Source organism: Lichtheimia ornata (genome assembly GCF_029851405.1).
Source record: "Lichtheimia ornata isolate CBS 291.66 chromosome Unknown scaffold00002, whole genome shotgun sequence".
Classification (NCBI taxonomy): domain Eukaryota; kingdom Fungi; phylum Mucoromycota; class Mucoromycetes; order Mucorales; family Lichtheimiaceae; genus Lichtheimia; species Lichtheimia ornata.
The window spans coordinates 656687-684659 of record NW_026695322.1 but is presented as its reverse complement, the minus strand read 5'-3'; the positions used below and the strand labels follow the sequence as shown (position 1 = coordinate 684659).

The 27973-nt window shown below is 43.5% G+C and overlaps 11 protein-coding genes across 11 annotated transcripts; 6 read left to right on the top strand and 5 right to left on the bottom strand.

Annotated features, from left to right (window-relative positions):
- Positions 1-126: 126 nt before the first annotated feature.
- Positions 127-585, top strand: O0I10_000742 (uncharacterized protein; the record flags this gene model as incomplete). The annotated part of the gene is made up of 1 exon (XM_058480848.1): positions 127-585. The coding sequence occupies one exon, from the start codon at positions 127-129 to the stop codon at positions 583-585; it is 459 nt and encodes a 152-aa protein (XP_058348412.1).
- Positions 586-666: 81 nt separating this feature from the next.
- On the bottom strand, positions 667-2756 carry O0I10_000741 (uncharacterized protein; the record flags this gene model as incomplete). Its single annotated transcript, XM_058480847.1, has 6 exons — positions 667-1946; positions 2012-2175; positions 2234-2324; positions 2397-2462; positions 2521-2586; positions 2651-2756. The coding sequence occupies 6 exons, from the start codon at positions 2754-2756 to the stop codon at positions 667-669; spliced, it is 1773 nt and encodes a 590-aa protein (XP_058348411.1).
- Positions 2757-3296: 540 nt separating this feature from the next.
- Positions 3297-4058, bottom strand: O0I10_000740 (uncharacterized protein; the record flags this gene model as incomplete). The annotated part of the gene is made up of 4 exons (XM_058480846.1): positions 3297-3407; positions 3477-3619; positions 3678-3863; positions 3941-4058. 4 exons carry the CDS (start codon positions 4056-4058, stop codon positions 3297-3299), a joined length of 558 nt encoding a protein of 185 aa, XP_058348410.1.
- Positions 4059-5501: 1443 nt separating this feature from the next.
- On the top strand, positions 5502-7637 carry O0I10_000739 (uncharacterized protein; the record flags this gene model as incomplete). Its single annotated transcript, XM_058480845.1, has 2 exons — positions 5502-6819; positions 6877-7637. The coding sequence occupies 2 exons, from the start codon at positions 5502-5504 to the stop codon at positions 7635-7637; spliced, it is 2079 nt and encodes a 692-aa protein (XP_058348409.1).
- A 234-nt stretch (positions 7638-7871) lies between these two features.
- O0I10_000738 (uncharacterized protein) lies at positions 7872-11125 on the bottom strand (the record flags this gene model as incomplete). Its single annotated transcript, XM_058480844.1, has 15 exons — positions 7872-7959; positions 8021-8043; positions 8107-8244; positions 8318-8628; positions 8700-8814; positions 8876-9015; positions 9077-9283; positions 9377-9506; positions 9573-9687; positions 9753-9864; positions 9919-10225; positions 10290-10545; positions 10604-10658; positions 10727-10895; positions 10985-11125. The coding sequence occupies 15 exons, from the start codon at positions 11123-11125 to the stop codon at positions 7872-7874; spliced, it is 2307 nt and encodes a 768-aa protein (XP_058348408.1).
- Positions 11126-11811: 686 nt separating this feature from the next.
- Positions 11812-15420, bottom strand: O0I10_000737 (uncharacterized protein; the record flags this gene model as incomplete). The annotated part of the gene is made up of 17 exons (XM_058480843.1): positions 11812-11994; positions 12052-12247; positions 12308-12441; positions 12503-12766; positions 12829-12949; positions 13007-13174; positions 13239-13338; positions 13400-13552; positions 13619-13729; positions 13796-13940; positions 13996-14284; positions 14344-14461; positions 14520-14639; positions 14699-14794; positions 14856-14961; positions 15021-15206; positions 15268-15420. 17 exons carry the CDS (start codon positions 15418-15420, stop codon positions 11812-11814), a joined length of 2643 nt encoding a protein of 880 aa, XP_058348407.1.
- A 4125-nt stretch (positions 15421-19545) lies between these two features.
- O0I10_000736 (uncharacterized protein) lies at positions 19546-20017 on the top strand (the record flags this gene model as incomplete). Its single annotated transcript, XM_058480842.1, has 2 exons — positions 19546-19665; positions 19733-20017. 2 exons carry the CDS (start codon positions 19546-19548, stop codon positions 20015-20017), a joined length of 405 nt encoding a protein of 134 aa, XP_058348406.1.
- A 666-nt stretch (positions 20018-20683) lies between these two features.
- On the top strand, positions 20684-20959 carry O0I10_000735 (uncharacterized protein; the record flags this gene model as incomplete). Its single annotated transcript, XM_058480841.1, has 1 exon — positions 20684-20959. One exon carries the CDS (start codon positions 20684-20686, stop codon positions 20957-20959), a length of 276 nt encoding a protein of 91 aa, XP_058348405.1.
- Positions 20960-22209: 1250 nt separating this feature from the next.
- On the top strand, positions 22210-22596 carry O0I10_000734 (uncharacterized protein; the record flags this gene model as incomplete). The annotated part of the gene is made up of 1 exon (XM_058480840.1): positions 22210-22596. The coding sequence occupies one exon, from the start codon at positions 22210-22212 to the stop codon at positions 22594-22596; it is 387 nt and encodes a 128-aa protein (XP_058348404.1).
- Positions 22597-23142: 546 nt separating this feature from the next.
- On the top strand, positions 23143-24153 carry O0I10_000733 (uncharacterized protein; the record flags this gene model as incomplete). Its single annotated transcript, XM_058480839.1, has 2 exons — positions 23143-23536; positions 23594-24153. 2 exons carry the CDS (start codon positions 23143-23145, stop codon positions 24151-24153), a joined length of 954 nt encoding a protein of 317 aa, XP_058348403.1.
- Positions 24154-24695: 542 nt separating this feature from the next.
- O0I10_000732 (uncharacterized protein) lies at positions 24696-26928 on the bottom strand (the record flags this gene model as incomplete). The annotated part of the gene is made up of 4 exons (XM_058480838.1): positions 24696-25367; positions 25431-26446; positions 26542-26622; positions 26709-26928. 4 exons carry the CDS (start codon positions 26926-26928, stop codon positions 24696-24698), a joined length of 1989 nt encoding a protein of 662 aa, XP_058348402.1.
- Positions 26929-27973: the final 1045 nt, after the last annotated feature.

Below are 27973 nucleotides of genomic sequence, written 5' to 3'. Positions count from 1 at the left end.
GGAAGGCGTTGAAACAAGGACAAGCCAAATTAAATTCATTCGCACTCTGGAGGACTCGTCTTCTTCAGCTTCCTTTCTCCACACACACACACACACACACACACACACACACAACCTTTTGCAGTAATGGATTCAGATCTCGTCCAACAACTAAATGCATTCTCGGTTTCGACACCTGAAGAGAAACTCTCGAATCGATTGACTTCGACGCATCTCCAATCACGACCGGCACAAGCTTTCTTTGGCGGTACTACTACTACTACTACCACTGCTGCTACCAACAACAACAGCAACAGCAAGGCTCCTCAGCCAATGTCGGCTTCACCATCGTGGCTGACTGAGGAAGATAACAAGAAACAAGAGGAGGATCAAGAAGACGAAGGATGGGGTGATTTGCCTAGTATTCATTCAGGTATCTCTCAAGATTATCAGTTTGGCTTCAATTCCATCTTATCATCCAACTATGCCCCCGAACCGAAGCGATCCGTTGCACCCAATTCTGCATTTGCTCGATTTAAACACGCACCTGTGAGTTTCACCAATGCGTCATCTCCTCCTATTTTCGGTCAAGATAACCCTCAATGATGGATTACCCATCATCATCACCCTCCCATGTGTATACCCTTCTTCTTTGTATGGAATAAATTGTATATAGTAGTCTTCTTATTATTCTAGCATGCTATCGTTATTGGATGATACAAGATGTGTACGATCTGAATGCTTCCCATTATTACTGTATAAACCCATCTGATATGCCTTCAATCGATTCAATTGATCTTGAGCTCGTGTGTTTCTTGAAGAAGGATTATTATATCGAGATGCGGGGTCATGCTGTTGACCAAGATGAAAAGGGATAGCACGCAACATACGTTTGGCTCTTCCAGGAGGAGGTCTCGGTGGCAAACAAGGTGGCATAGTACAACGATCAATGACAGGTTCTTGAATAGTGATGGCAACTTGCTTAGCTGCTGCCTCCATTTGTTGATGTCGCCAATTCTCTTTTTCTTCCTGCTTTCTCTCATCCTCACGACGACGTGCTTGTTCTTGCTCATCCTCCTCCTCCTCCTCTTCGTCGTATGATTGCCATTTATCTTTCCATCGTAATTCACGCGTGTAACCATCCTCGCCTTGCTTGGTATTACCCACACCAATGGTCTTGCTTGGTGATACCACTGGATCATTTGCTGCAATGGATAATGATGATGTTGCGGATGAAGAGCATGATGAAGAAGATAAGATGGCTGCTTTCATAGTCACTGCTTTTTGCCTTGGTTGTTGCGCTGTACTACTACTATCCACCATCACTCGATTCACGCGTTTGCTGGCATAACGTGTAATCCCTGCAAATGGTACCAGCTGCGCAGGTCCCACACCTTCTATCACAACAGGCGTTGTTGTATCGTCGGGTGATGTCTGAATCTTTTCACCACCGCTGCCTTGTTCAAGAAGAGAATCGGAATCCTTGATAGTAGTCGAGTGCTGAGTATGGCCTTGATCTCGATGAAGGAGCGCAACGCCTGTACAAATTGAAAAGAAACCCAATACACACGTAGCAATATCTTCTGGAGATGTCGCATCACCAAATCCACGATAGAGCACAATAGAGCTGACAATGGTGAGCGTCGTAAACATTACATAGTACGTTGGTGTGACAACTGCCGTGTTGAATATGTTGAGCGCCTTGTTAAGATATACAATCTCAACCACCAAGGTGACAAGTACCAAGAGCAAAACAATGTAAATAAAGTAGTTGTTGAATTGGTTTTCAATGGTGATCGAGTGCACAATAGCCATCCCAAGTCCTTGTGTGAAGATAACAGAGATAGCACCTATCAGCGAGCATATTGAAATGTAGACTAGCATGTTGCTTCGACCCCATCGTGGCACAGCAAATATGATCAATAGGATAGCTGTCAATGCTAAAAGACAAGAATAGACCAAGAAACCTAATAATCTTACACCATGAGTCATTTGTCATCATTGAATCCAAGGAGGAGAATGGATCCCATACCAACTGAAATAACAAGGCCCTTAAAAGTCTCGATGGAGGTATCATTGGCGGATTGCTCAGGTGCGTGTAATACAATGACAACTGCCCCCACAATACATTGGAAGCATCCAACTTTGCCGTAAAAAGAAAGCCGTTCCTTGAGAAAGATCGATGACAATATGGCACTATATATACGTATAGCCTTAGCACTTTTGCATACCTATAAAAAGTCTCCCCATTTACCTTATTACAACGCTTAATGCACCAAGCGGTGTGACCAAAATAGCTTGAGTAAAGGCATACGCCACAAAGTTGCATATCTCGCCAACCATCACTAGAAAACGGTGCTCTTTTTATCAATCATCCTGCCCCTTGATCTTGCAATTGATTCCTTTTGCGACTTAACTGAGTACCATGCCAGTCCACCACATGAATGATCCAAGGTATCGATAACCATCACCTGGCACACCACCTTTACACACGTGTTAGACATCAATGATGGATCTCCCGATACGCGCCGTGATCATTACCTTTCCGATCAATAGATTCAATAAGACCTTTCTTTTTGAAAACGAAGCTGGTGCCAATGAATAATCCTGTGTAGTGTTGAGTTAGATTCAAGTTGTTATGGCGATGTGGATGGTTGCGTGGTATACGGACCACTTGCTACGGCCAAGGAGACTCCGATAGCTTTGTATGTTGTGCTGTTGGGATCATCATTAAGCATGCTACTGCTGTTGGATGTTGGGTCTGCTGATTCATTCATAGTGTGGCAAGTGGTGTGTGTATGTGTGTGTTGAAACAAGTGAAAAAGAATAGCAAAATAGGAGATGCTGTCACCGTGTTTGCTGCAAAGGAGATGAATGACAACAATGGAGCCGTATATATGCGCATGCTTTTCCTTTTCAGCCGATCTTGTAAACAAAAGTCGCCACTTTCCATTTTGGGAATCCCACCAAGATCATCCTTCCTTTAACTGAAAACACGCCAAATGAGGGGTCCCCATCCTCGTGATGAATGTATCGAGCCATCATTCCATGTGGTGGAAAAATATGTATGTGAATGTGCATATATCCAATCTCGAATCTCCGAGTCCGTCCGTGCGCATGATCCCGAATCCTTGCATATAATCCAATAATCTCACACATACACAATTGCTGATGTATTAATGCTGCTAATTTTTGGTGGTGTCTATAACGCAAAGGAGGAAGGAAGGATAGAGAAAGAGAGAGAGAGAGAGGGGCTGAGATGATGTATACAAGGTGATGTTTCAATAAGAAAAATGTACAGCTGCGGGCGAATGGTTTTAGTTGTCGATAGGGATCTCGGGTTCAGCACCAGTGGCTGCTGCTGCTGCTGCCTCCTCAGCAGTTCCAGAAGAAGCGGCGGCGGCACCATTTGCTTCCATGGCTTGTTGCTATAGAGCGATTTTGGTCAATGGCTCTTCTCTTTCCCAACACCAATCCTTTTATCCTTCTTTCCTTACCTCGATAGCCAAAATGTTAACAATGGTAGTGAATACAGGTTCGGGGACAGTCTTTTGATAGATCATGACAAGCTCCATAGGTGCGGGGTAAACCTTGAGGGCCTTGTAGAATGGCAAGATGGCATTTTCATATTGCTCAGGACCTAAATCACGTGATATCAACACAACTGCCTTATCCACACGAATAAAAACAAGACATACCTTGACCGCACAAAGCCTCACCAGCTGCAACTTGTTCCATGAAATACTTTTCTCTTTCCTCGGGTGTGGTTGGATAGGTTTCTTGAGCAGCAGCAACAATGACCTTTTCAATGAGCTTGATCTTTGCATTCTTGTCGTCTTCTTCTTGAGCCTTTGCAACCTTGGCAGCTTGCTTGCGTTGACGTTCTAAGGATAAGGATAAGGATAAGGACATGGTTGAGTGACATGCAACACATTGCTTGGGCAAGATCTCAACACGTTACTCAAGTTTTTGCGAAAGTTGGGATCGCTGCGACGCTTGTAATCAAAGTAGACGACATAGCCGAGACCGACTGCAGTAAGAGCACCCACGGTATAAAGAGCAGCTGTTTGTGGTCGCATAATGATATGTGTGTGTGCAAGTGTGTGTTGTTTCAGATAAAGAACAAGGAAAATGTTTTTGTTTTCGGTAAGAGCGCGTTTAACCCCCCACGTGCCTTGTTCCCCCCAAGCAATTTCAGATTAGGTGGCAAATCTCATCTCAGTTGTTGTTGACCTTATCTCTCTATTATTATGCGGCACAACACATACACACACATACATAGCAACAACTCATGGGTCACATGCACAAATATACAATAAACACAAATCCCCACAATCTCCTTCCTGAAGCATGCAATGTAAATCTCTTATTCAAATGCGACTAGGAGGAGGGTTCTTCATCCTTGTTGTTTCTTCTTTAGAATCATTCCCGTTTTCTACACAATGAAAAAGACTAATAGCGATCAAACCATGATTATGGATACAACTCCACACACACACACACACACACACACATGGAAGCATGATGACGACAAGGAGGAAGGAGTTCATCATTATGATTCATCGTCATTATCATCATCTTTTCTTTTCTATTACCACCTCCCCCAGTATGTAGCATCGTAATAGTGATACATGTAGCCATCCATGGCAAAATACATATACTATGCAATATGCCTCATTGGTTCTCTTATGATCCTGACACATCAAATCGAGTAAAAAGAATAATGTCTCGCCCCACCACCCCGGTTCTCCGTTGAAAATGGGGGGCAAATGTACATTGTGAGGAGGGGGGAAATGATGAGAGAGAGAGAAAGTGAAAGAAAAAAAATGATTCACCTCTTGTTCCCCGTCACAGGTGGAAAGTGTGTTGTATTGTATGTGTGCTATACTAAGTCTTTTGCAATTCCAACCACAGCCCATATGGTTGGGTTGTTATTACATATCACGCGTGTAGAAAAAAAAGTGTGGAAACGACTGACAGAAAAGGATTCTATGCATTGAATGTTTCGGAAAGTGGGTTTGGTGGGAAGAAAGCCAAAAAGTGCAAGGTGAAAAGAAAATTGGAGTGTGCAATGTGCCATGGATGTTTATGCAGTAAGCATGCAGCGAGCGATTGGGTTGGGCCTGTCAAGTGGTCGATCGCCATGATTGGTTCACGCGTGCGAAAGACCTGCTATACTGGGATATATCGGCCGAGTATGATTCCGTAAAATCGCCCTGACAATGGTGGGTGGTGAGATTTCCCTCGGATGGCCAAGTGGACAAGTTGTGCTGCTTGTATTCTATCTCTCCCCCAACCCACCGGGTAGATCTTGCCCGCACCACCTCCTTGTGTCTGGCTGTCTTTTTATGGGCCCCACGTTTAAAAATTCTTATCACCCGTCACTAGCAAGATGGAAAAAAAAGGATATAAAGACATTGTGTTTTTCGCTAAAGAAAATAATACATTCAACGTTTCTCTTCTTGTTTGTTCTCTCTTTGTGCTTTTTCTTAACGTAAATACTATATCATCCCCCCACTGGAATGCACCGATTTGTGCTGCTCGCATCATCCCATCGTCCTACAACAACAACAACAACGTTCCGACCCATTCTTGTGCGTCCATCAGCAGGTTTATCTTCTCCTACTCGTCGTCTTTTCATACCCCATGTTGCTACTCCTTCCACTACTACCACTTCTACTGCCTTGTTCTCAACAAGATCAACAGCACACACTGGCGGCCGTTTTTATCGCAAGACGCTTTACCCCGCTGCTGTAGCTGCTGGTGTGGCTACAGCCACTGGCATTTGGTGGGGCTGCTCACAGCTAATGGATCCATGCCATGCTGAGGCTGAACGTACCCATACATACAACTTGTCAGCTTATGCACCATCCACAGCTTCTGGAACCGTAGCCGAGTTGTTGGATGATGAAGGCCGTGTGGCTCTACAAGCAAAATCTACTGAAGAAATCTTACTTGGCTTGCTCGTCTATCGTATGTGCATGATCCCAGGTGTAGTGGATCTAGCTCCTCACGTGATCTCAGCTTGTGAGACGTTGCATCTTCATGGTCCTCTTTATTGGCTTGTCAAGCGTACGGTCTTTCGGCAGTTTTGTGGTGGCGAGACACCCGATGAGTGTAGTGCAAGCATGGAGCGTTTGGCCCAAAGCGGTATCAATTGCATCCTCGATTTGAGCATTGAAGCTGATTTGCATATCAAAAAGCCGAAAAAGAAAAACACCTTGTCCTATGAAGAACAGCGTGCTGATGTTGTCGTTGATATGATCAAGGATTGCTTACGCACAGCATCTACTTGTGAAGGTTCTTTTGCTGCTGTTAAGGTCACTGCCTTTGCACCTCCTGAAGTATTGCTTCGTTTGAATCAAGCTATCATTCGTCTCGATCAAGCCTATGAAGCATGCAAACGTCTTGAAGATGGCCGTATGGATCAAGTGGGTCTTTCTCGTATTGTTCAACATGTACTTCCACCACCACGTGACAAGGAGCAACAAGAACGTCGTGAAGAAATCCTTGAAGCCATTGGGGATGATGCTCTTGAACGTTGGCAAGTCGACAAGCTCTTTGATTTACAAGGACCCATGCGTGATATTTGGTGGCAAACGGGTGATGACCAAACACCTGATGACACCCCACTTACGGCCGATGAGCTAAGAGCTTATGATCGTATGGTTTCTCGTCTCAATCAAGTTTGCAGTATGGCTCACGATCGTCATGTTGGTATCATGATTGATGCTGAGCAGTCGTATTTCCAAGAAGCGATTGACCACGTTGCCATGAACTTGCAAGCTAAGTACAATCGTCGCGATGATCGTGAACATACACCCACTGTTTACAACACATGTAAGTTTTCCCTTTCATATGCATTTTCAATCATAGCTAACCTTGACAACAATATAGATCAAATGTACACCAAGAATGCACAAGCCAAACTTGAGCGTGATGTTGCAAGAGCCCAACGTGAAAACTTTGGCTTTGCTGCCAAGCTTGTACGTGGCGCTTACATGGTGATGGAGCGTAAGCGAGCTGCTCAACTAGGCTATCCATCGCCTATCCATGACACTATTGAGGATACGCATGCATCATTCAACAATGGTGTGCGCTTTTTACTTGACAAGTTGCGTGAGAATCTCAAGGAAGGAGAAACCATCCGATCTACTACAGCACCTGTTGTCTTCATGGTGGCGACCCACAACCGTGATTCAATTGTGTTGACGGTGCAAGAAATGGAACGTCACCAAGTGCTTCCTCGTTCAGGCGTTGTTCACTTTGGCCAACTCTATGGCATGCAAGACCAGATCTCTTATACACTTGGCAAGAACGAATACTCGATTTACAAGTATTTACCTTATGGCAAGATTGATGAAGTGATGCCTTATTTATTACGACGTGCTCAAGAAAACTCGAGTTTACTTGGCGGCGTTTCCAAGGAATGCTCTCTCATGTGGCAAGAAGTTAAAGAAAGGTGGTCAGGTAAAAGTGTCTCTGTATTACAGCAGGCTCTCCCTCCATCTTCGCCTCATGCTTCTGCAGGTACAACGGCAGCAGCTACAACCGGAGCCGCCGCTACCACAGCAACAGCAGCTGATACCGCTCCTGCTGTCGAGTTAGCTACCGCAACCACCACAACCACCACAGCCCCGAATGAAGTCGACGTATAAGAAAAAAAAACGTGGTAGGCTTGGTTTCCCTTTCCCCATCAATCCCCCTTTGATTTGCTTGTTCTTTTTTCGATATTATCCAGTGTATGTGTAAGATTGTTTCTTTCTCTTTTCCCCTTTTCATACCCCATACCATACGTTTATGCTTCTCTAGAGGCATCTCTCATCATCTTCCTCTTTAATCTCGCGCTCTTCATCTTGTACATATGTGTTCAACAAAAAAGAATAATACAATTAGGTAACTTTATAATGTTGATGGTTGGATGATATTGATTGAAACAAGTTAGCCTTAAGTCGTTCCCATTCTGCCGCCAGCGACAGCCTATGATTCATATGTTAGCTTCAAATTTCGATCCATGATCCTGAAAGCATCACACACTTACCGTCGTTCCGGTAACATAGGATACTATCCGATGCATATAACAAATGAGCTATCTCGATGCGGAAAAAACATAGCAACCAAACATACCTGTAACTTGGGTACCGGTTTAATTGGCTCACCATACAAGAAACATTTAAAGTAGTAGAATGAAAAGTAATGGGCGCTCAACCGTTTCCATAGCAACATGTACTGAAAGAATATTGCACCAAATGGTATCGGCGAGTTCTAGTGTTTTTGTGTATGTTAGATTTGAACAACATCCCCCAAATTTTCCAACCCCTTGTATAGATAGACTTACCCACATCCAAAGATAGGAACCATGTCTGCTGTCTACGACACCGTGAGTGGCGGCACTACTTGTGATCATTGTACCCTCTTTGTTGGAAGTCTTGAAGCGTACTGATTTGGGACGAGCTCCACGTGAAGACCTTTTCCTGCTATTCCCCCGATGATGATGATGATGTCGATCCCCTGCTGATGTCTTGCCAGACGCTTTATGCCCATGCTGTTGTCGTCGTCGCCATCGCATCATACCGTGGATAAAGTACCATAAACGATGATACTTTTTTGAAAAGTAATCGTGCTCAAAGATATCAAACTTTAAACCTCCTATCATACATGTCACCAGCTTGTTAGCATCATGGATCGTATTCCTCAATACAAACAATACACACACATACCTGGCAACCGATCGGGATCCTTGACACGAAGCATAATGGCAAATAATGGGAAATGGTTGAAAAAGGCAAGTAACGTTTCCATGATGGCTTGTAAAAAGATGACACCCACTCTTCCCTAATGAATCCATTGTTGGGTTAGCCATGGTTACTTTTTACTACTGATGGGAAAATCTTACCAATGCAAACGTGATGTAATAAATGAGCACGGTGGGAAACAAGAATGTGAGTAATGTAAATAGACATGTTCCAAGGAGCAGCTGATCAAGATCATAATCGCAAGCATCAATCCGGTTTCGAAGCATATTCCTTTTCTTGCCTATTTGCGGGAGGAGATTGTTAGGATCATGATAGCGGTCATTGTTCATTTCATCACTTGCCTCGGAAAAGATTAAACAATGAATAAAGGATCATCAGCTGCCAATTAAAGATACGTGCGGCCACCATGTAGAAGCAGTATACGTGCAATGTCATGAACGCCAGTAAATCAGACAACAATGAAATGATCATGGATACGCCAAATATGCCTGATAATCCAATCACATGGATGATTTGTGGTGTCAGAGGCTTGATGCCTTGCATGCAACCTAGTTTTTGTTGATAATCAGCATCAACGGAAAAACATATCATTGGCTCCAGAAAAAGATATCCACCCCCAACCAAACCACCAAACCACTTACCGGTCCAAAGACGTATCAGCCACAAGAATAGCTCGCTTAGGAAATTGCCCAATTCGTGATTAAGCTTGAGACCAGCAGGGGATTCCAGGAACCACAACATCATGGATTGCAAGGATTCAACCGTGTATTCCTGTCAACTACCCATGTCAACGATATGCTCATGATGGCATCCATCCCTTTCCTTCCCGTTCCTTACATGTAATAGCTTATGCAGCAAGTAGGACATGATGTATCGGTTCGTCGTGAGGAATGAGCCAATTGCCAAGCCAATAATGATATCATTAGCAACGAGCCACATGCTATTGTAAAAGCTATCAAGCACCCCATCCGCATGAGCTTCACTTTCCATAACTCCATAAAACGTGATCCACTCTACCTGATATAGTATGCTCTCGTCTCGGCAGTATTAGCCCAATTTCGTTTTCGTAGCATTGAATACTGATATGGCCAGAAATGCAGCTGTTGTAACCTTAAATCCACTTGCTGACCTAAAGAAAACGCCCATTAGCATCATCCATCCAATGATCCATTCCTTCCATTACCTGCTGTTGAGAGATCCTTGATCGTCACTGCATTCAACAAGAACTTTGGTAGCCGCATATTGAGCAAGTGCAAAGTCACCTCTGCAGCAAACAAGCATACGAATAAACAACACCGAAACGGCCCAAGCGTCATTTTTGTGAATGTCAACGCTAGCCAGCTAGCTGGTTGCAGTATCATCCAGGTCCATAGGCGGTAGAGTATACTTTGGATGCCGCTTTGTAATCGTTCCCATTTGCTCATGCATTGTTTGCGCTTCTCGGTCAATGATTTTTGAATGCCCTTTTCCAGATAATAGGATGAATTGATCTATGTACACCTTGTTCTATAAGTTGATATCCTACTCCCACACGCATGCATACCCATCCATTACCTGAACAAGGACCGATAATAAATCATAGGACTCGGGTGGTGGTGCTCCAACAATTCGTTCGCTGTAACCCAAGATCTTGTTCAAATTCTCCATGGTGGCGGTATCCTTCTGGTCGTGATGAGGTAGTGGTCGGTGTGAGATGTCGAGTTCAAGTGGATCGAGGGCAAGGAACTGAAGATGCTTTGGATTGGGTTGTTGATAAAAGATGACTTCATAGCTGGCAAGATCAACGACTTTGCCTTGATGGCTAATAGATCTATCACAGTAATATGAATATCCCCTTCCCCATTTGTAATCCACTAGAAAAGACTTACACTGGTACAGGGACATAGCCATCATCAAGAACCACCGTGATCCAGGGATCTTTACCTATCATCCGATTCATGCAAATGTATCAGTCATATGATCCTTTTTTACAACGCATGCGGCTATCGTACCCATTGAGGACATGGAGGAAGGAGGTCGACGAGTAGAAGCAGTTGGTAGATCGGCACTAAGGGTGCCGAGTATTCGAGGTGGCAGCTTGCATACTTTGTTGATATGAGCGAATTCAGAGTATTCTCCAGAAGCACAGAACTCTGATAGGGTGCGTTGTAGATCGCATAGCTAGATAAACCATACACCATTAGTATTCTTGTAATGAAGGAAAACGACGCGTGCATGGAGGGGTTGCTGTGTGTGTGTGTGTCACTTGCCTCAATGTCGGGTATAATGGCAGCTACGCATGCTGTGGCAGGCTTTGTCAACCAGCCTATAATGTAACCTGGACGACGATGGAACTTTGGTGATGAGCAATGCGACGGCCAAAATAGCTTGAGGGCATTGTTCATGGACATCAAGGTGAGGAACGAGATACTGCTTCTTTAATACTTCAAAAGTGACGGCTTTATTCATGTCATTGTGATAAGTATACGTGTGTTAAGAATATAGGATTGATATTGAATACTCACTTTGAGTGTGAAGTATGTGTGTTTCTTTGAATATGAAGTTTTGTGTAAAAGAGAAGGGTTGTGTGCGTGTGTGTGTGGGAAATCAGGGTACATCTATTTTAGAGGAATCGTCCTTCAGCTCAAACCGTCAAGTCAGGTGATCTTGGACTTGTAATAAGAGGCTGGCTTGTAATATGGCTTAACCAAGAATGGAAGGAATTCAATGGTCAAGATGAAAGAAAGTGAGATGTTGCGTATAGTGCAAGATAATGAGATACTTCTTTATTGTACTACTATTGAATGTATATATATATGATACTGCAAATGAGGGAGAAACCAAAAGGCAAATAAACAAGAGACATCGAGATGGAGAAACATTGTTATCCACAAGCGGAGAAACCGATAATCATGACAGGACTTTTCAAAACTCCTTCAGGAACGATCAAGCGGCTGGGGCCTTACTATTTGCACCATGCAAGTGCACCATGTCAGCAAAACAATGTCGATTTGGATCCAATTCGTTGTGACTTACCCCCCAATTACACAGGATTTGGCACACGCCTCATTATGCGCCAAGGAAGGTCTTCTTTCTTTTACAGCTCGTCATCTTCATCATCCGTTTCCAATTCGTCTTCAGCTTCCACCTCGTCCACTACTTCTTGTACTTGACCACGTTGCATTGTCGGTGGCCTTGAATCGATTTCACCATCGCTTAGCATGTACAGCTCAAAGATCAAATGGATGTTGCTGCTTGCGCCAATGTCACGATCGTACACCTATATAGTAGAATCCAGTAAATCATCGTCCTTCCCATATCCATGGCTCATACATACAGTCTGACAATCGGGGCACCACTTGAGCGCATACACATTGTTCCGGAAATCATCGACTTGTACCCGATCATTGCAGGTTGACGTCCAGTGGAGCCGTTGTCCATCATCATCCAAGCACCATTGTCGAGATTTGCGACGTACAACACTGAGATCATCATCATCACCAACAACCCAGGAATCACGGATGTCTTTCTTCCTGCAAGTAGATGAAAAACTGATTAGAACGAGTGCTTTCAAAAGGTAAAGATATGCTTACTTGTGCTCGCAAATCAAGGTCTGTCGCTGCCTGAATTGTTGTAAGCGGCCATGACACTCATGGCACGTGACGCTTGTTCTAAATTCATCAACCAAAACAAGGAGAGCACGACGTGCGATCCGTGCCCTGAGTGTCTAAATAATAAAAAGGTAAGTTGATATTGAAGCATGAAATGATTGGCACAGAAGTAGTTACCTCGACAGGAACAGCTTGATGGCGTTTTGATGTGGCACCAAATCGAGCAGCTCCATATGCCACAATTGTTTCCACCTGCGGCACATCAGCTTCCTCCTCAGGCTCATCAGCTTCCACCTGCGGCACATCAGCTTCCTCCATAACCACGTCTTGATCTTGTTCACGTCGTTGATCTTGTTCACGTCGTTGAGCACGTGCAGCTCGCCTGGTAACCCTTCTTTGGTGTTTACCACCATGACGATGACCAAAGAAATCATTGCGTAACTAGAAGTATATATCCAAGTTAATCACACCCAAACAATAAAGAGCTAGTCCTTTGTACATACATCTGCGACATCCTCTAATCCGAGAATTTGATTCACTATGGATTCTTGAGCTGATACTCTTGCTGAAAACGTTTTGCAACGTTGCTCCCTATGTCGGTATTGGGAGGCGAAAGGGTGAAGTCTAGAGGAACAAAAATGTTGATACTACCAATAGCGGTATGATTTTTCTTATACTTACATATGGTGTAAATGGCACCGCAAGTGCACATGATCAAAAAATGCCTGCAAGTTGGTTGTATGATGTGGGAAGGCCTTAAGAGCCAAGTATACTTGATGCATGTCATAGGCACTCTTTTGGCGGGAAGACAATGTCTTTTGCTTTATCCAGTTGGAGAGGGACCGGTTCCTGTGTAATGAATGGTAAATCAATACGTAAAGGGATCCGAAACAACGTAACACAGCACACTTACTGGTACTCCTTGTTGGAGATACTGACAACATGCTGTTGTCTTGTTTGTGGATCGGCTAAGTTCACGTTCGTGTCGGTGCCTGTAATCACTTCCCTAATGCCTGAGAGATGTAAAAGCTGAATTAGAGAGTGTGTGTTTCGCTATCCATTTTAATGCCATACCGGGATCAATGCCGATGATTCGACTTGCTTGCAAGCGCTGCCCATCCAAACCACCTGGTTCCTTGTTCAAATGATACATGCCGCGATGCCAGTTGGTTAAATCAAGCTCTCTTGGGTAGTAACGCACATCAGCTGAAGTATCGGGCATGCGTTCTATCACGTTTGCAATAGCAGATTTAGAAGAGACGTAAGAATAAAAACATGTTTTTAGTAGCTTACCTCCCTGTCGCGTCGTCAGAGCTCGCACAAAGTGAAAACAAGCACGCACACCATCAGTATTGAAGGAGAACTTGAAAGTTATTGGTTCCACATTCGGGTTGAAAACATAACCTTTGATGTCATTCACAATACGTAAGAATCAACAACATGCTTAAGAACTTTGCTTGCTTAACATACCTGCAGAGTATCGCATTCTTCTTTTAGATATAGGATCCAGGTTGAAGAGTTGTTCAAAGAAAGCCTCCTTCAGCAAAGGATTTACGTTTCCATAAATGCTGCTTAATGGGATAAAGATATCCCCCCGACGCCCTGGATGTTCACGCTATAGTAGACAAGTGATTAGATCGTGGTTTTTATGCATGTAATTAACGACTTACCATCAATGCAGGCGGTGCCTGGAAGTCAATGTCTGGGTTTTCATGGGCAAGACGACAGAGCCAATACAACACATGGGTATCCACAGGTACGAATGCCATTTGGAGCTTGCCTATAGGGATCACAGTCCAGCGTTGACTATCCAAAATCTCAGCTTCCATGGACAGCAGGCCTGCAAGGTATCGTAGTGCACCCGGAATGTACGCCATGTTGACACGTCGGCCTGGTTTCTTGCCAACTTCAGTGAGATCATAATTGGCAAAAGAGCCTTCAAATTCTTCATAATGGGTTCTAATAAAGATGATGTTCATGATTTGTTCACAAAATGTTATGAGCAATAATAGACTTACTGATAATAAGCTTTAACCTCAGCCACGACAGCCAATGGCTGCTCATCGAAATCAACAAGGTGGAAATCAACATCTTCGGGTGGGTCATGATTCAACAAATGCTTTGTCATTACGTTTGCTAATTTTACCAGTGTTAGTGTTTTCGAATCTTCGAACTATGTAAAACGTTTACATACCGAATGCTTGTGGTCGTCGTGGTAAATTGCGTCCGATACGGTCTTGTAATTCATAGAAGAAAGCCGTAAAGGTATGTTTCATATACTTGGGTGGATTAAGACCAAGATGATTTTTGACAGCTATGGTGGATTCAAAGTTAGCATTTTGGATGGAGAACATTAAGTCTAACGCATATTACCAGGGATTGCTTCTCCTCTTGCAAATTCAGCTGCAAGACGTCGTCTCAAAGTGCCTGAGTTGAAGTCTGGAGGATCATAGAGCGGTTGGGGCACATCTATAATTTATCCAAGGGTTAGCAGCCTATTTCAAAGGAAGCTTTGCCGATCTTTACATACTTGGATCAATGCCATCGGGAAATTCATTTGGTTGACGAAGTCGACATTGCTGAAGGCACCAGTTGAAAGTCTGAGTGAGATGCAAGAAGTTGGGCTCAGCAGTTGGCTATAAATTGCATTAGAGCACAGTCCAAAGAACTACATGACACGTTCATTTTCGCTTACCTCGATATGGGTAGGTGGCAATGTGCACAACATGAATGCCTTCTCCCAGTATGCTTGGCTTAATATTGGAGGACATGTTGCATCATTTCCATCTTCTTCGACCCATCGTAAAATATCCATGTTCACCAAGTCGAATGCGTCCCGCCTGACAACTGTGTAATCCTCTGAAAGCGTTCTTAGAGGTACCTATATGATATTTTACATCAGGTTCCTAGCCTTATTAAGAACGCATTCAATGTATACTTACGAGTAAGCCTCGATATTGCTCGTTGAGAGCTGTTTCCATTTTACAGTTCCTGGTGACAGTCCGGGTGTTATGGCGATTGGCACGAAATGTCTCAATTCGATCTCTGTTTTGATCGATAGCAGCTTGGGCATTGTTTTGGTCATCAACATCCATATCTTCATCGTCAACATCCATTTTGTGTGGTAGTGAAATGGTATAGATGAGAAAAGAAAAAAGTGGGAATTCACCCGCGTAGTGGTGATTATTCTTTGAATGATGAAAGGGCTGGTGACGGAATGAGTGCATCAGCAGTAAAGAGATCAAATGATGGGTGATGAAATGATTGTACTGTGTCCATTGTCAAAGAAATCAAATGATTGGCGCGCTGTGTACATTGTCAAAGAGATCAAATGACTGGTGATGGAATGAATGCGTACACCAACAGTAAAGCGATATCTTCGTACCGCTATGTGGTTGGAGCATGTGTCATCATCATCATCCACATGCGAGAATCATAACACACCACCATCTACCACGTCCATGGATGCATTCAAAGCTGCTGTATATCTTTTGATCCGCACAATCGGCTGTCTTACTTGATGGCTCATATGGCATCCCACGTTCAAGGCAACCAATCCGTTTAATCTAGCCGGATCCTTTCATCCCATCCCATCCCATATATCAAATCAACCTCGAGATCCATATCCATATCAATAAAAACTCGTATGTATTGAAAGAAAGTTGCTACACGTAAATAAAGCTGCTTCTATACGATGACCATCTGCTGTTCACGTGAAACGGCTGTAAGGCAAGCTGTTGTAAATAGAAAATGCTTCATGACACAATGGAACAAAGACGAAGCCAGTGACAGCTGCTGTTCCGCTTGATTGTGGAAGAGGAGTGAACAAAAGAAGGTGTAGTGTCGAGAAAGACACGTGTTGGGAGAGTGACAAGAAGAAGGCTGTGTACATGCCATGCACTTGCCATTCAGTCAATGGCAATCAGATCAAGACAACTCTAGGATTGACATGATGGGTTGAAGTAGGTCAATCGTTCGCAAGTGGCAGCTGTATACTTGAATGGGGCCAACAGTTGAGAATGAGAGGAAGAGGCAAGAAGCTGAGAGAGGAAGAAGTGGAAATTAACAATGCGACGAGAAGCGCTATACTGAACACGAAGCATGATGGCGACATTTATACTAGATGATATTTTCTTTTCAATGCGTGTGCTAATGGAATCAATTACTAAAACTGCCATCATGCTTCGTGCTCAGTGTAGCGCCTTTGGTTGAAAAGTGTAGCGCCTCTCGTCTCATTTAATGCCGCGAATGACGATGTATCGCGTTTAATTGAGAAGTGTAGCTCGTCCTGTGCATGCTGAGGATCATCCTCTTATTACTCCCTCTTTCATGCTTTATGCTATGATGCTATTTGATGATATAGACCGCTTATATGCTTATACATATACCCTGCAACATGTCGGTTTCAAACGATATGGCATATCGGTTTATTATTGGATGCGGTGATTTTCAATACTATCTTGACCAGGAAAGTGTAGCGCGGTTAGTAATCGTCTTATCTACCACGTCCATGGATGCATAAGGTGGCAATACATGATCCCACTCAATTCATCCTTTGGCACTTCATGCCGTGTATTAACAATAAAACAATCTTTAGCACTTGCTCTACGTTTTGGTCTTTTGCTTTTTCAAAATGGATGCGATTTGACTGAGATACGACCATTTTCCTCTGCAACGTGACAGTGTTGTAGCTCATGCCTTGGTTTCCTTGACAAGCTATATCATGCCCCAAGAGTAAAATGTTCTCCGACACCTGTTCTTCATTTCCACATTTCACATTTTCAGAATGGGTGCGATTTGCCTGGGATACGATGGATTTTATTCAAAGATGACAATACTACGAATCAACATGGATAATTACGTTCGTTGCTGCCGCATAGATAATCCCATCCAGTTGTAAAACACCTTTTGTCAAAGATATAAGCCCTCTCGTCAATGCCATCCCAATCCAATCCATTATCATCCTCGACCGTATTCATATGATATGATCCTTCCTCCATGCCGTCAACGTGCCAAGTAACGAAAGCAACGTCCCGAGGCTTCTCATCATCCCATCCTTCATAACCATTGTAAACTTAATACGACTCCTTGTATACTTGCTTAGCCATCCGGCTCTTGGTCATCCTCTCTCTTTTGCCCATTGCATCTCAACCAGTATTGCGACGTGCTTGATAGTTGATATGGCATCATCCATAGGGACCCGTCTTTATTGAATCAAGTTGCTACACGTAAATAAAGGCTGCAAGATAGGTTGCTACAAATAACTTGAGGTAATACAGTGCCATTACGTTTGGCTGTGGCAGAGGTGCGTGCAAGGCAGTGTGTTGTAGTGAAGTTGCCAAGGTTGTGAACGGTGTTTCAGACAACAGCAACTGCTGTGATGAATGCCGATACGTTTACTGATGGTAGAGGATTGTACCAGAAAGGGTGTGGTATCAAGAGAAACACGGGTGTTGTAGTGGGGTGTACACGCCTTGGACTTGCCATTCAGTCAAAGACAATCGGATCAAGGCAGTTGTAGGAATGACATGATGGGTTGAAGCAGGACAATCGTTCGTATGCGATGGAATGGCAAACAGTTGAGATTGGGAGGGTGCAATGTAGGATAACGAGGAAAGAGAGAATAAGGCAGCACCTGAGTCGGGTGATTAGAAATCGAACCTATTTTTACCCGCTGTTTATTAGCGTGAGTGCCTATAACGATCATAAAGATGGATGCTACATATTGTGTCTGCATGCTTATTACACACTGTGGATCAAAGCATTATTCCATAGGTAGTAGTAAGCCCTTCCACACAAAATCGACGTTTACGAGCGAAGCGAGCAACCCAGGCCGCTAGTCTTTTTCATTGTTGCTATTTCCCACCCAATTCAATCAGCTGCTGAAACCTCTAGCAAGATGTTGCTTTTTGACTATGATCTTAAATGCCACAAGCACCTGCCAATAACTTTCTATTTTAGACAGAGGGAAACATGTTGTCATGGAGCAATAAATAGTGCTTAGGATTGTTGATGTGGTGGTTTATTATTTACATGATGCTTGACCACTCCACAGCTATTTAGTAGGAAAGCGTTCCACCACTCCACAGCCATTTAGTATATGAAAGCGTTCCACCACCTATCGGCCATTCGATATGAAAGCGTTGTGATGTAGCTGAGACGGTTATTTGCTCTCACACGGTCATGCGATTGTAAAGCTTAGTGATGCATGCGGCTTATAAACCAGTGAAGTACGATGAATAAACAACATGCTCTCTTCCCGATTTCATACCTTGGGGTACGGATGGATACGGTATTGTCAACGCGCTTTTTACCCTATTGGTATTGAATGAAGGACACGTTTATACGCACGCTTTTTCTATTCTCTTACGTCATGTGAGAGTCTCCCTTGTGCATCTTATCCCCATGTACATTGTATACGACGTTCGTTGTGAGTGATGTTTAGTTAGCGTATACGCTGAGCATCACAGTAGTGCAAGATCCCCTTACAACAAGGATGCCTTTCTGTGCCTGCCAATGATAGCCTGTAGGAAATGGTTTGTTTTCTTATAGGATAGCGTTAGCTGAACCTTGTCAAGCATAAGCATAGTATGTTCATGTTCTTGGTCGTGACACATTATTTTACAGCTCACTCTTTCTTAGACATAATGAATTAAGCTTTCACTGAACCAAGCTTCAGCGTGTGTTACGTCTTCTTCGACTTTTTATTGAATGAAAATTGGGATTCAACATAATGCTTTGGGTATCATACCATCATCTCATATGTGCAAAGGGTGGATCACTTGGTTGTTTTCTGCATTGAAGGGGGAACAGCAAATTTGAAGGGTGGAAAGCGAGATAAGGTTGATACGCGAATATCATATTATCTGGTAGGGGTTACACAATAGGCACAGTAGGTTGTACAAGGTGGTTCAAGAGTGGAGTTGCATAATAACTCATGGATTAATGTGATGCGCACAGACCTAATAGCTTAATTACGAGGGCTGTTCTCAATTGAAGTCTTGAGCAGTGATCATTCTTATGGAGCTACGAGCATAGGACATTGTTGAGGGTACGTATAAACAGTAATAACTGTAGCAAGCGGGGTGGCATGGAGTGCACGAATTGGAGCGAACAGGAGGGACAAAGAGACCATTCTTCTTCACTTCCACTTCACAAAAAAAGGTAAGCTTGTCTCCATTTACAAACTACAACGCGTTAATTGCTGGCATTTCCTTACAATGTACAGCGTTCATTGGGGTGAACATGTGGTCAATGGCAACACTTTCCAGTTGCAGACATTCAACAACAAGTACGCGCGCGATCTGCCCATGACTCAAGCTTCCATTGCAATACAACGTGTACGTCCAATCGCTGCATTACTTTATTATTCAAGTTGGACATTGAGATACTAAAGTTCACATGTAGGTTGCTGTTCTCTCGTTTATACAAGATCCAAAGGGGACGTCGCGTGTCGTGTGTATGCTTTCCATGGTTGTCATCAAGGAGAGTCGCAACCTATTGTTACTATGGGTATGTCGACATGAAAAGCGAATGCTATTGTTACCTTACACTTCATTTACTGTAGCTTGGACATGTTGGATGATGGTACCTCTAGCAGCAACAAGATACGGATCTCAAAGCAAGAATGCTGTATGGTTGGCTCAATGGTATGCATGGATGGCATTGGATGTACAAAGCAAAACGTGTTAATTAACGATCCTTACAATGAAACAGCAGCAGCATCTACTGGATGGCATGGATATACGGTTTCCATTTGTGACAAGAATGCTATTGAGCAGCACCACAAGGTAAGAGTGTTCATTATGATGGGATTGGTTGGATTCAAGTGGACTTACCAAACGCCATACAGTGGCAGAGCCTCTTTCGGCGATACTATTATTATCAAGGCTGCACGTCGAGGATGTCATTGTATAGTACTGTGCTCTCCTGGGGAATTTTGGCCCGAGGATCCAATGAGAGTATATACAGCATGGTGGTGCTACCTTGGCGCTGCAGGTTGATTATTGTATTGCCTTCGGATGGTGTATTTGGTTGCAATACCTTGTGATCACCATGGCTCAGGTATGTATGACTCTCATGCTTTTTGGAGACCTTTGCTGAAACGCCTACCATTATTATTTAGAGGGACCATTGCAGAGAGCTACTTGTCTTTTGGTGCTTTGGAGTTTACAAGATCACAGCTATGATTGCTAAGTATTGTTGGTTGAGTTGGGACAATTGTTTATGGTGCATCTTTTATAGGTGAATCATGTCGGCCATGGGGAAGTGTTTATGTCTTTAGTGGTGTCAACCTTTATTGCGTCTCGGGTGGTTGGTTACCAAGCAACGGGCGATTTCTCTGAGGAGTGTCCACCAATGCAAGTCTCTTGTGAGTGGATTATATCAGCAACAAGTAACAGCATCCATATCGTTGGTGTCATATCAAGCTTTATCCCATCATCTGGTTCTTCTCGTTATCGGCAATTCGGTGGGCATCCTGAAATGGAGGTTTCTTATCGATTGATCACATCAGCAACAAGGAACAACTTGTATATCTTTGGTATCAGCAAGCTTTCTGTCTCTTGGTGGTTCTGGTTATTGGCGATTCCTTTGATGGATCTCTACAACTATACGTGTCTTATGGATGGATAATGTCATCAACAAGCAATGAGAGTCCGCGTTGACATCTTTGGTGTTACCAAGGTCATTTATGCATCTCCTCAAGGCATTCATCGTCAAGCTGCATTCGATTTCCAATGAAAAACGATTGCTATTCACATCGCTCTTTAGCCATATGTACGTCACTCCGCAGCTAGGATCTCGTTTGGGCTTTTCGATGCACAATGCTTTCTCGATTTGCATGTGGTCTTGGGCAGCAAGGATTGTCTCGTTGTCTCTCTTTGTAAGGGCTCTTCGGCATCATGTAAGTATGCTATTTTTGGTGGTACAAGTATTACTCAACCTTCTCACTCTATATTCCCATCAAGTATCATTCCATCGCTTACAACCCGAGTGCCAACGTAGCGGTCTTATCAACAAGAGAATGATTGCAAGAATCGGCTAGATTTGGATATCAGCAGGATTTCGTGCATATGGCTATCATTGGTAAATAGTGATCCATTCGTTTCTACAACGCCTGCCAACCTCTTCGTTTATTGTAGTATGTGGTCTATTCAGCAAGCTACTTGTCTTCTGGTTCTTTGGGATTTTCATGGACGAAGCTGTCATTGGATTCCAACACGTTTTCGTGCATACGGCTCTCGTTGGTAAATAGTGGATGATCCGTTTTTTTTGGCTCGAATCCCAACCAACCTCCTCTTTTATTATAGTATATGGACTATTCAGCAAGCTACTTTTCTTCTGGTTTGGAATCTTCATGCATGAAGCTATTATTGGATGACAACATTATTGAGCAGTACCACATCAAGGTAAGAGTGTTCATTGTGGGATGTGTCTCATGCAAGTGCACCCTGATTGAGGGATCCAAGTACGTATCATTCCAAAACTTTCAGCTGAAATGGAAGAATGCCTGCTGACATGTGTCTTTTCTAGATGGTGCACCTTGTATTGAAGTCCTCAGGATTACAGCTATCATCGCTAAGTATTGTTTCATGGATAGGAAGATTGTTTATCATGCATGGTTTAATATGCGTAGGTGATCATTTATTGGGATCAAGCAACGGAGTCTTTATCTTTGGCATCATTATCATTTACTCGAGCATCTGGTGGTTTTTGGTTACTGGCAATTCCTTCAAAGAACATTTATCGGCGCAATCGCTTATGGGTGGATCGTATGAGCAACCAACAACAGCCTCTATTTCTTTCTTTTCGGTGTCAGCAGGCGTTGCCTTATCATCTGGTGATTCTCGTTACCAGCAACCTATTTGACAACGCATATCAACATGCCGCTCATATCTCTTACGGGTGAATTACTCTGTACCAGCAACAAGCAACAGGATTCGTCTTTGCCTGGCATCATGCTTATTATTGGATTCCTATGCGGCTTTGGCTATCAAGTACCGTTCCTTCATTTGAAAGTGGTTACCAACGTGCATCCATGTATGTATTCCTCTGCATCAAGTAAGTATGCTATCTTTGATCGTGCCAAGATTACACGTCTTTTGACACCATATGACTACCAGGCATCGTTCCTTCGCTTCAAATCTCAATACCAACGTACCGCATACCTTGCAGGTGGATCATTGGCAACATTGAGCTTCGTTTGGGTGTCTCCACGTTTTTGTGTGTATGACAATCATGGCAAATTATATGGTTCCAAGCCTGCTTGATGATTGAATGGTTAAGGTATGTATCATTCGGATGCTTTTTGGGGACTTTTACTGAAACGCTTCTTGCTTAGATGGAGGGCTGCAAGCAGCTTATTTTTTTGGCCAAGGATTATATCACGTTATCATCATTGGTATGTAGGTATCGTTCTAGTGCTATGAAATACGGTTGCCAACATGTGTCGTATCTAGGTGGGTCATCTTGGAACACGCAACGTGCCTTTGCTGGATCGGGTTTCTTCGAATACCATAAGACTGATATTGGTAAGTTTTCGACATCTCTAAAAGAAAAGTGACTAACGTGCTATTGTATCATAGCTGTGAAGTATTGCAGAGAGCTTCTTGTCTTTTGGTGCTTTGAAGTTTACGAGATAAGACTTGTGGTTGCTCTTTGTAAACGCATGGATTATGCGGCAATGGACTCGTTATGTAACACAGCGCATTTGGACTGTCACGTTATCTTGGTAAATGCGCGACAAGCCGCTTGTGTACCTTCCTCTTCTCTTTCTTGTGGTACACACACACACATAAGCATCCACCCATATATACATGTTGACAGGACACAAATGGTTTCAAACTTTGCCTTGGTACGCGTTGGCTCTTCAAGCTGTCGTTCCTCCGCCCTTTCACCACCGATCGTTTTCAACCACCATTTCAGTTCTTCGCAGTAATGTCGTAAAGCAATCCAACCTTGTGTCACGGCAATGTCGTGGTGTACGCGTATACGATGGCCAGCGATGTACCCGAACAGTCAAGGCAGACGTCATTTGCACTGACGAATCGCAACTCTATTGTCATTCGCACCAACCCAAAGCAGAGACAAAGTTGGCTCTTCCAACCACCACCACAACAACAACAACAGCAGCAGTACCTGCATCAGCATCATCCACTTCATCATTACCTATTTTAACACCATGCAAACCATTATACGATGGATGGGAATGTAGGTTCTCTTGGTGTGATATGAGAGGATTCATTGTTTACTTTTCTTTTTTGATAGTATGGATCAATGACAAATTGAGCAGGAAAAAGCGTAAGGAGATTCGACAAGAAATGAGAAAGCCACTGTCACAACGGGATCAAGACGGCTACATTTATGCATACATTTTGACACATGGCCCACGTGTACCCACTTCAAAATACGCATATTTCAAGATTGGACGCACCATTGATCCCATTCGACGCATGTATCAAGTCTCTCAGAAATGCAAATACGTTCCTGAAATCGTCGAGCTCTTTCCACACATGCCATCCGCTTCTCAATTGAAAAAACGACTCACCACCGCCAACGCCATTCATCATCCTGCCACTATACCCAAATGCCCAGTATCCCACCGCGTCGAACGTCTCGTTCATCTGGAGCTCTCAGGATTGTATCCACATGCAGGCTTTAATTGCAAAGAGTGCGGAACAAAACATCGCGAATGGTTTCGAATTGCCAGGCAACGGAAACCAGGTGGTAGCTATGCAACCGATCATGAGCTATGGATGGAACACATACGCCCCGTTATTCTAAGATGGATCCAGTATGGCATTGCCGTAACAGCGATACAATCGTAGTAGTAGTAGAAGAAGACTTTTATATAAAAGGATACATTGATCAGAAACATGTTTGTATGTTGACGTGTGTGAGGAGTGGCAAAGTGGGGCACGTGCTCAAATGGAGACAGTTTACTGCCAAGTCAAAAGCGTCTTGAATGATGTATGTAAACATACATACACGTACACAAACAACCCTGCAGAATGAGATCCCGCCTCTTCCCGCGGCTTACACAGAAGTTTCTTTTTGTATCATGCATTCACAAAACGGCATTTTTGTTGATGGGTATATACACAATATTTTCTTTTTTCTATACAAGTTGCATACAACGGGGAAATAAAAATACAAACAACATGGGAAAGAGCGTGAGCATATGGGTCTAGTAATAAATGCGGAAAGGGTGTGAAAAGTGTGGGGGTATGATAGTAGTAGTAGATGAAGATGCGTGAGATGGTGGTGTTGGTGTGTGCGTTTGCAAGGGGCATAACGTGATTAATGACTTTAAGGCGGTATGTAGCATGTACAGTAAATAAGGTTATAGAAAGGGGGTGGGTAGGTGAATTCATGATGATGATGATGATGATGAGTATGAAGAGGATGATGCAGATGATGCAGATGCCTGATCATCCCATGATTGCCAAAGAGCATCACGAATATCGGTATCATCCTTGAGCGTTTGTGCATCTTGAAACAGAACAATATCGACATCAGGGCATTGCCTTTTTGCTTTGAGAAGTCGTGCTTGGAGGGGCGTGATGGAATTGACCACTTTGGCTAAACGTGGTTCATTTGAAGATGCTGATGTTTGCTGTTTTCGGGAAAATAACGATGCCAATGTTGTGCTGTTGCGACGAAGAAGGCCATTGCCATTTTGCTTTTTTGCTCCATCTTCGGGAGTGGGGGAAGAAGAGGGTGTTGTTGAGACATCACGGATCATGATTTTGAGGATACGACCAGGGAATTCCGAAGCAAGACGTGCATAGATTTCCAAATCAATCTCACCCGAATCCCCAATGAGAACAAACTTGCGTTGTGGAAAATCTCGGATGATTTGACTAATCGCATCACGTTTGGCCTTGCCAGGAACTTCAACAAGCCTTGCCAATAAACTTCCTTCCTCGCGCAAATGCATGCTACCCGATGGGAATTCACAAGATTGTAAAAAGTTTTGTAGCATTGGCATAAGCTGAAAGGGGCTATTGGATACGTAATGGAATGAAGCACCTTGGGTATACTATGATTGAATAAAGCATTGTAAGTTACATGGTGTTGTCATGGGAAAAAATTGAGCACTTACCCATCGCATATAGGCTTCAGCCATACCAGGGACATCTCTGCAATGCTTAAAGAACGTGTTGGCTAATACCGTTTTAGCACCTGCAAGGATCTGCGTATCTTTGATGGTATCATCAATGTCAGAGATGATCGAGATACCCGATGGCTCGACAAGGGAAACGGTGCCATAGGATGGTAGGAATGTGTTTGCAAGCGATTGCAAGTGCAAAATGCGTGCATCACAATGATGTTGTTCATTGGCCCATGATAAGACTTGAGAATGAGGAATGATAAAATGACCATCAACAATGCCATTGCTATCGCTATGCAACTGGACGCTGTATGTGGTCATGGGCAAGGATGTGCATGAGGACGAAGACGTGTTGTCACAATCGGAGGCGGATTCAATCGAGGTAGTAGTCAGCTGATTGTGTAAATAGTTGTCAAGTAGATCAAGGTCGGTGTTTTGTGGGGAGGAAATAGTGTGTGATTGGTACTCTGATGCAATGTTGTTATTGTTGTCGGCATAAGGTGAAAAAGATTTGGAACGGCCACCATCCAAAATTGTTGATAGTGGATTACCAGGACGTGATGCCAAGAAGGGATCAATGTCTGGAAAATGATGCTCATAGTGGTGGTAATCTTGTTTGCTAGCGATTGTTGTTTCATCTGAAGCTGATTGGAAACCAGAGTCATTGGAACCAGCTGAGCTGCGACGTGATGTGCCGCTAACAAAGAATGGCTCAATCTTGGATGCAGCCACTGCTACTTGCTCATCATCATCATCTTCATCATTCCAATCGGCAACGGCAGTAGTTTCAGTGGTTTCAGTAAGTGCAGTAGATGAGCTGTTAAAAGTAGTAGCATTGTTGGTGGTCGTAACAGCAGGTCGACGAGAATCAAAAACACTTGTTGTGCCGACAGCGTTTATGACGAATTGTTTGTTGCCTTTGTTTTTGGCCAAAAAGTACTTGAACCGCTGCTCAAATAAGGCTGTTGAGGGTCGATCAGCTGAACCCACAAAGCTTTTCGTGACACCTACAAAATTCCACACTCTATAATTAGCCGAGCCGTTCCGTAGTTGCCATATGCAACGCGTGCTACGAGAAATACGCTGTTGTATGCTTGCTTACCCATTGCAATACGTTGTTTGGCAGGTGAAATGTTGTGTGATAATGCCCAGCCCTTGGTACGAATGAGCCATTCTGATGAGTCTATTACACCAAACTTGGGTGGTCAGCTGACTGAATACGGCAATACCGATGATGATCATTCCTTTCAGCTGTTGTTTTGTTATTACCTTGTGGGTTTCGCATGGCATAGGTGGGGAATAAAACACATTCACGGTCTCCTGATTGAATTCCACCGGAAAGTCTCGTGGCTGCAGATGATGGCATACTCGTACTACTCGTTGTGGTGGTAGGTGAATCCATCATGTCATTGCATTCGTTATCGAGCAGAGGGCGTGGAGCCGTTGTTGGCGGTGACAAAGTCGGCGCGTATGGATGAAGCGTTTGCATTTGCATATTTGCATAAGCAAGAGCAATAAGAAAAAAAGAGAGATAACGAAAAAAAGAAAGGGACACGGGGAGAGAAAAAGCCGTCGGGAAAGTCTTTATATAACAGCGAGGGAGAACACGGGGAGTGATGAAAAGTGTGTGCTGTTATCAGTTACTCAAAATGTGACATGATGCATGTCTTCAATCCAAAAAGGTGCATTGTATCCGGAAGCTAACCTGTACACAACAAGATTACACATACGCACAAATGGTCGCATCATCTTCTAACAAGCACACCAAGGGAATGATCTTCTGTTTGTTCCATGTGGTCTTGTAATCCGACCTTTTTGTTTGTCTTATCACGAGAATACCGGAGTTGTCGGCTTCAGGGTGAGTGAAACATTATCGGCCATGATTGCTGGCGACAAAAGGTGGGGAAAGGAACAATAAAACAGCCATGTTTTCCAACTCCACTAGCATCATGTCCCAAACAAACAATGAAGTTTGTGGGTGTGGAGTTTTGTTGTTGCCAGCACCAAGCCTTCATTACTAATTGCTATCTTTTTCCTTTATCCATATGTTTCCATAGGACCCAACCATTTATGTGCACATGTCGTCATGATGGATATGGCGAGTAAAGCGTTACAATAATGTGTATGGTCACCAGTGTTTCCAGGTCCAGCAAAAGGGGCAATAAGGTAAGCATGATGAATACCATCGCTAATGGTGGGCCTGCATATAACAATGCAAACCTCCCCCGTGAGTGCCCTGGGAAAGTTAGCTCTTAATACCACACGGGTGCACGTACCCACTCTAGTAATGTACAAGCTCTTTTATTGTAAATGGCACATCTATGTATGGGTGACCCGTGCGTGGGTTGCACTTTGGTTCATGGGTCGAGAACGTAAAAGTCTTTATCCAGGAGCTGGCCCGATTGATACCTGTTGAAAGTGGGCACAGTATCTGCCAAATCGAGGTATGCTTGTGTCCCATGCTTTTTTTTCTACACATTCGTGATTTATATTCCACAACGGTTCTCGTGCATACAAAAAAGAATGATCTACAA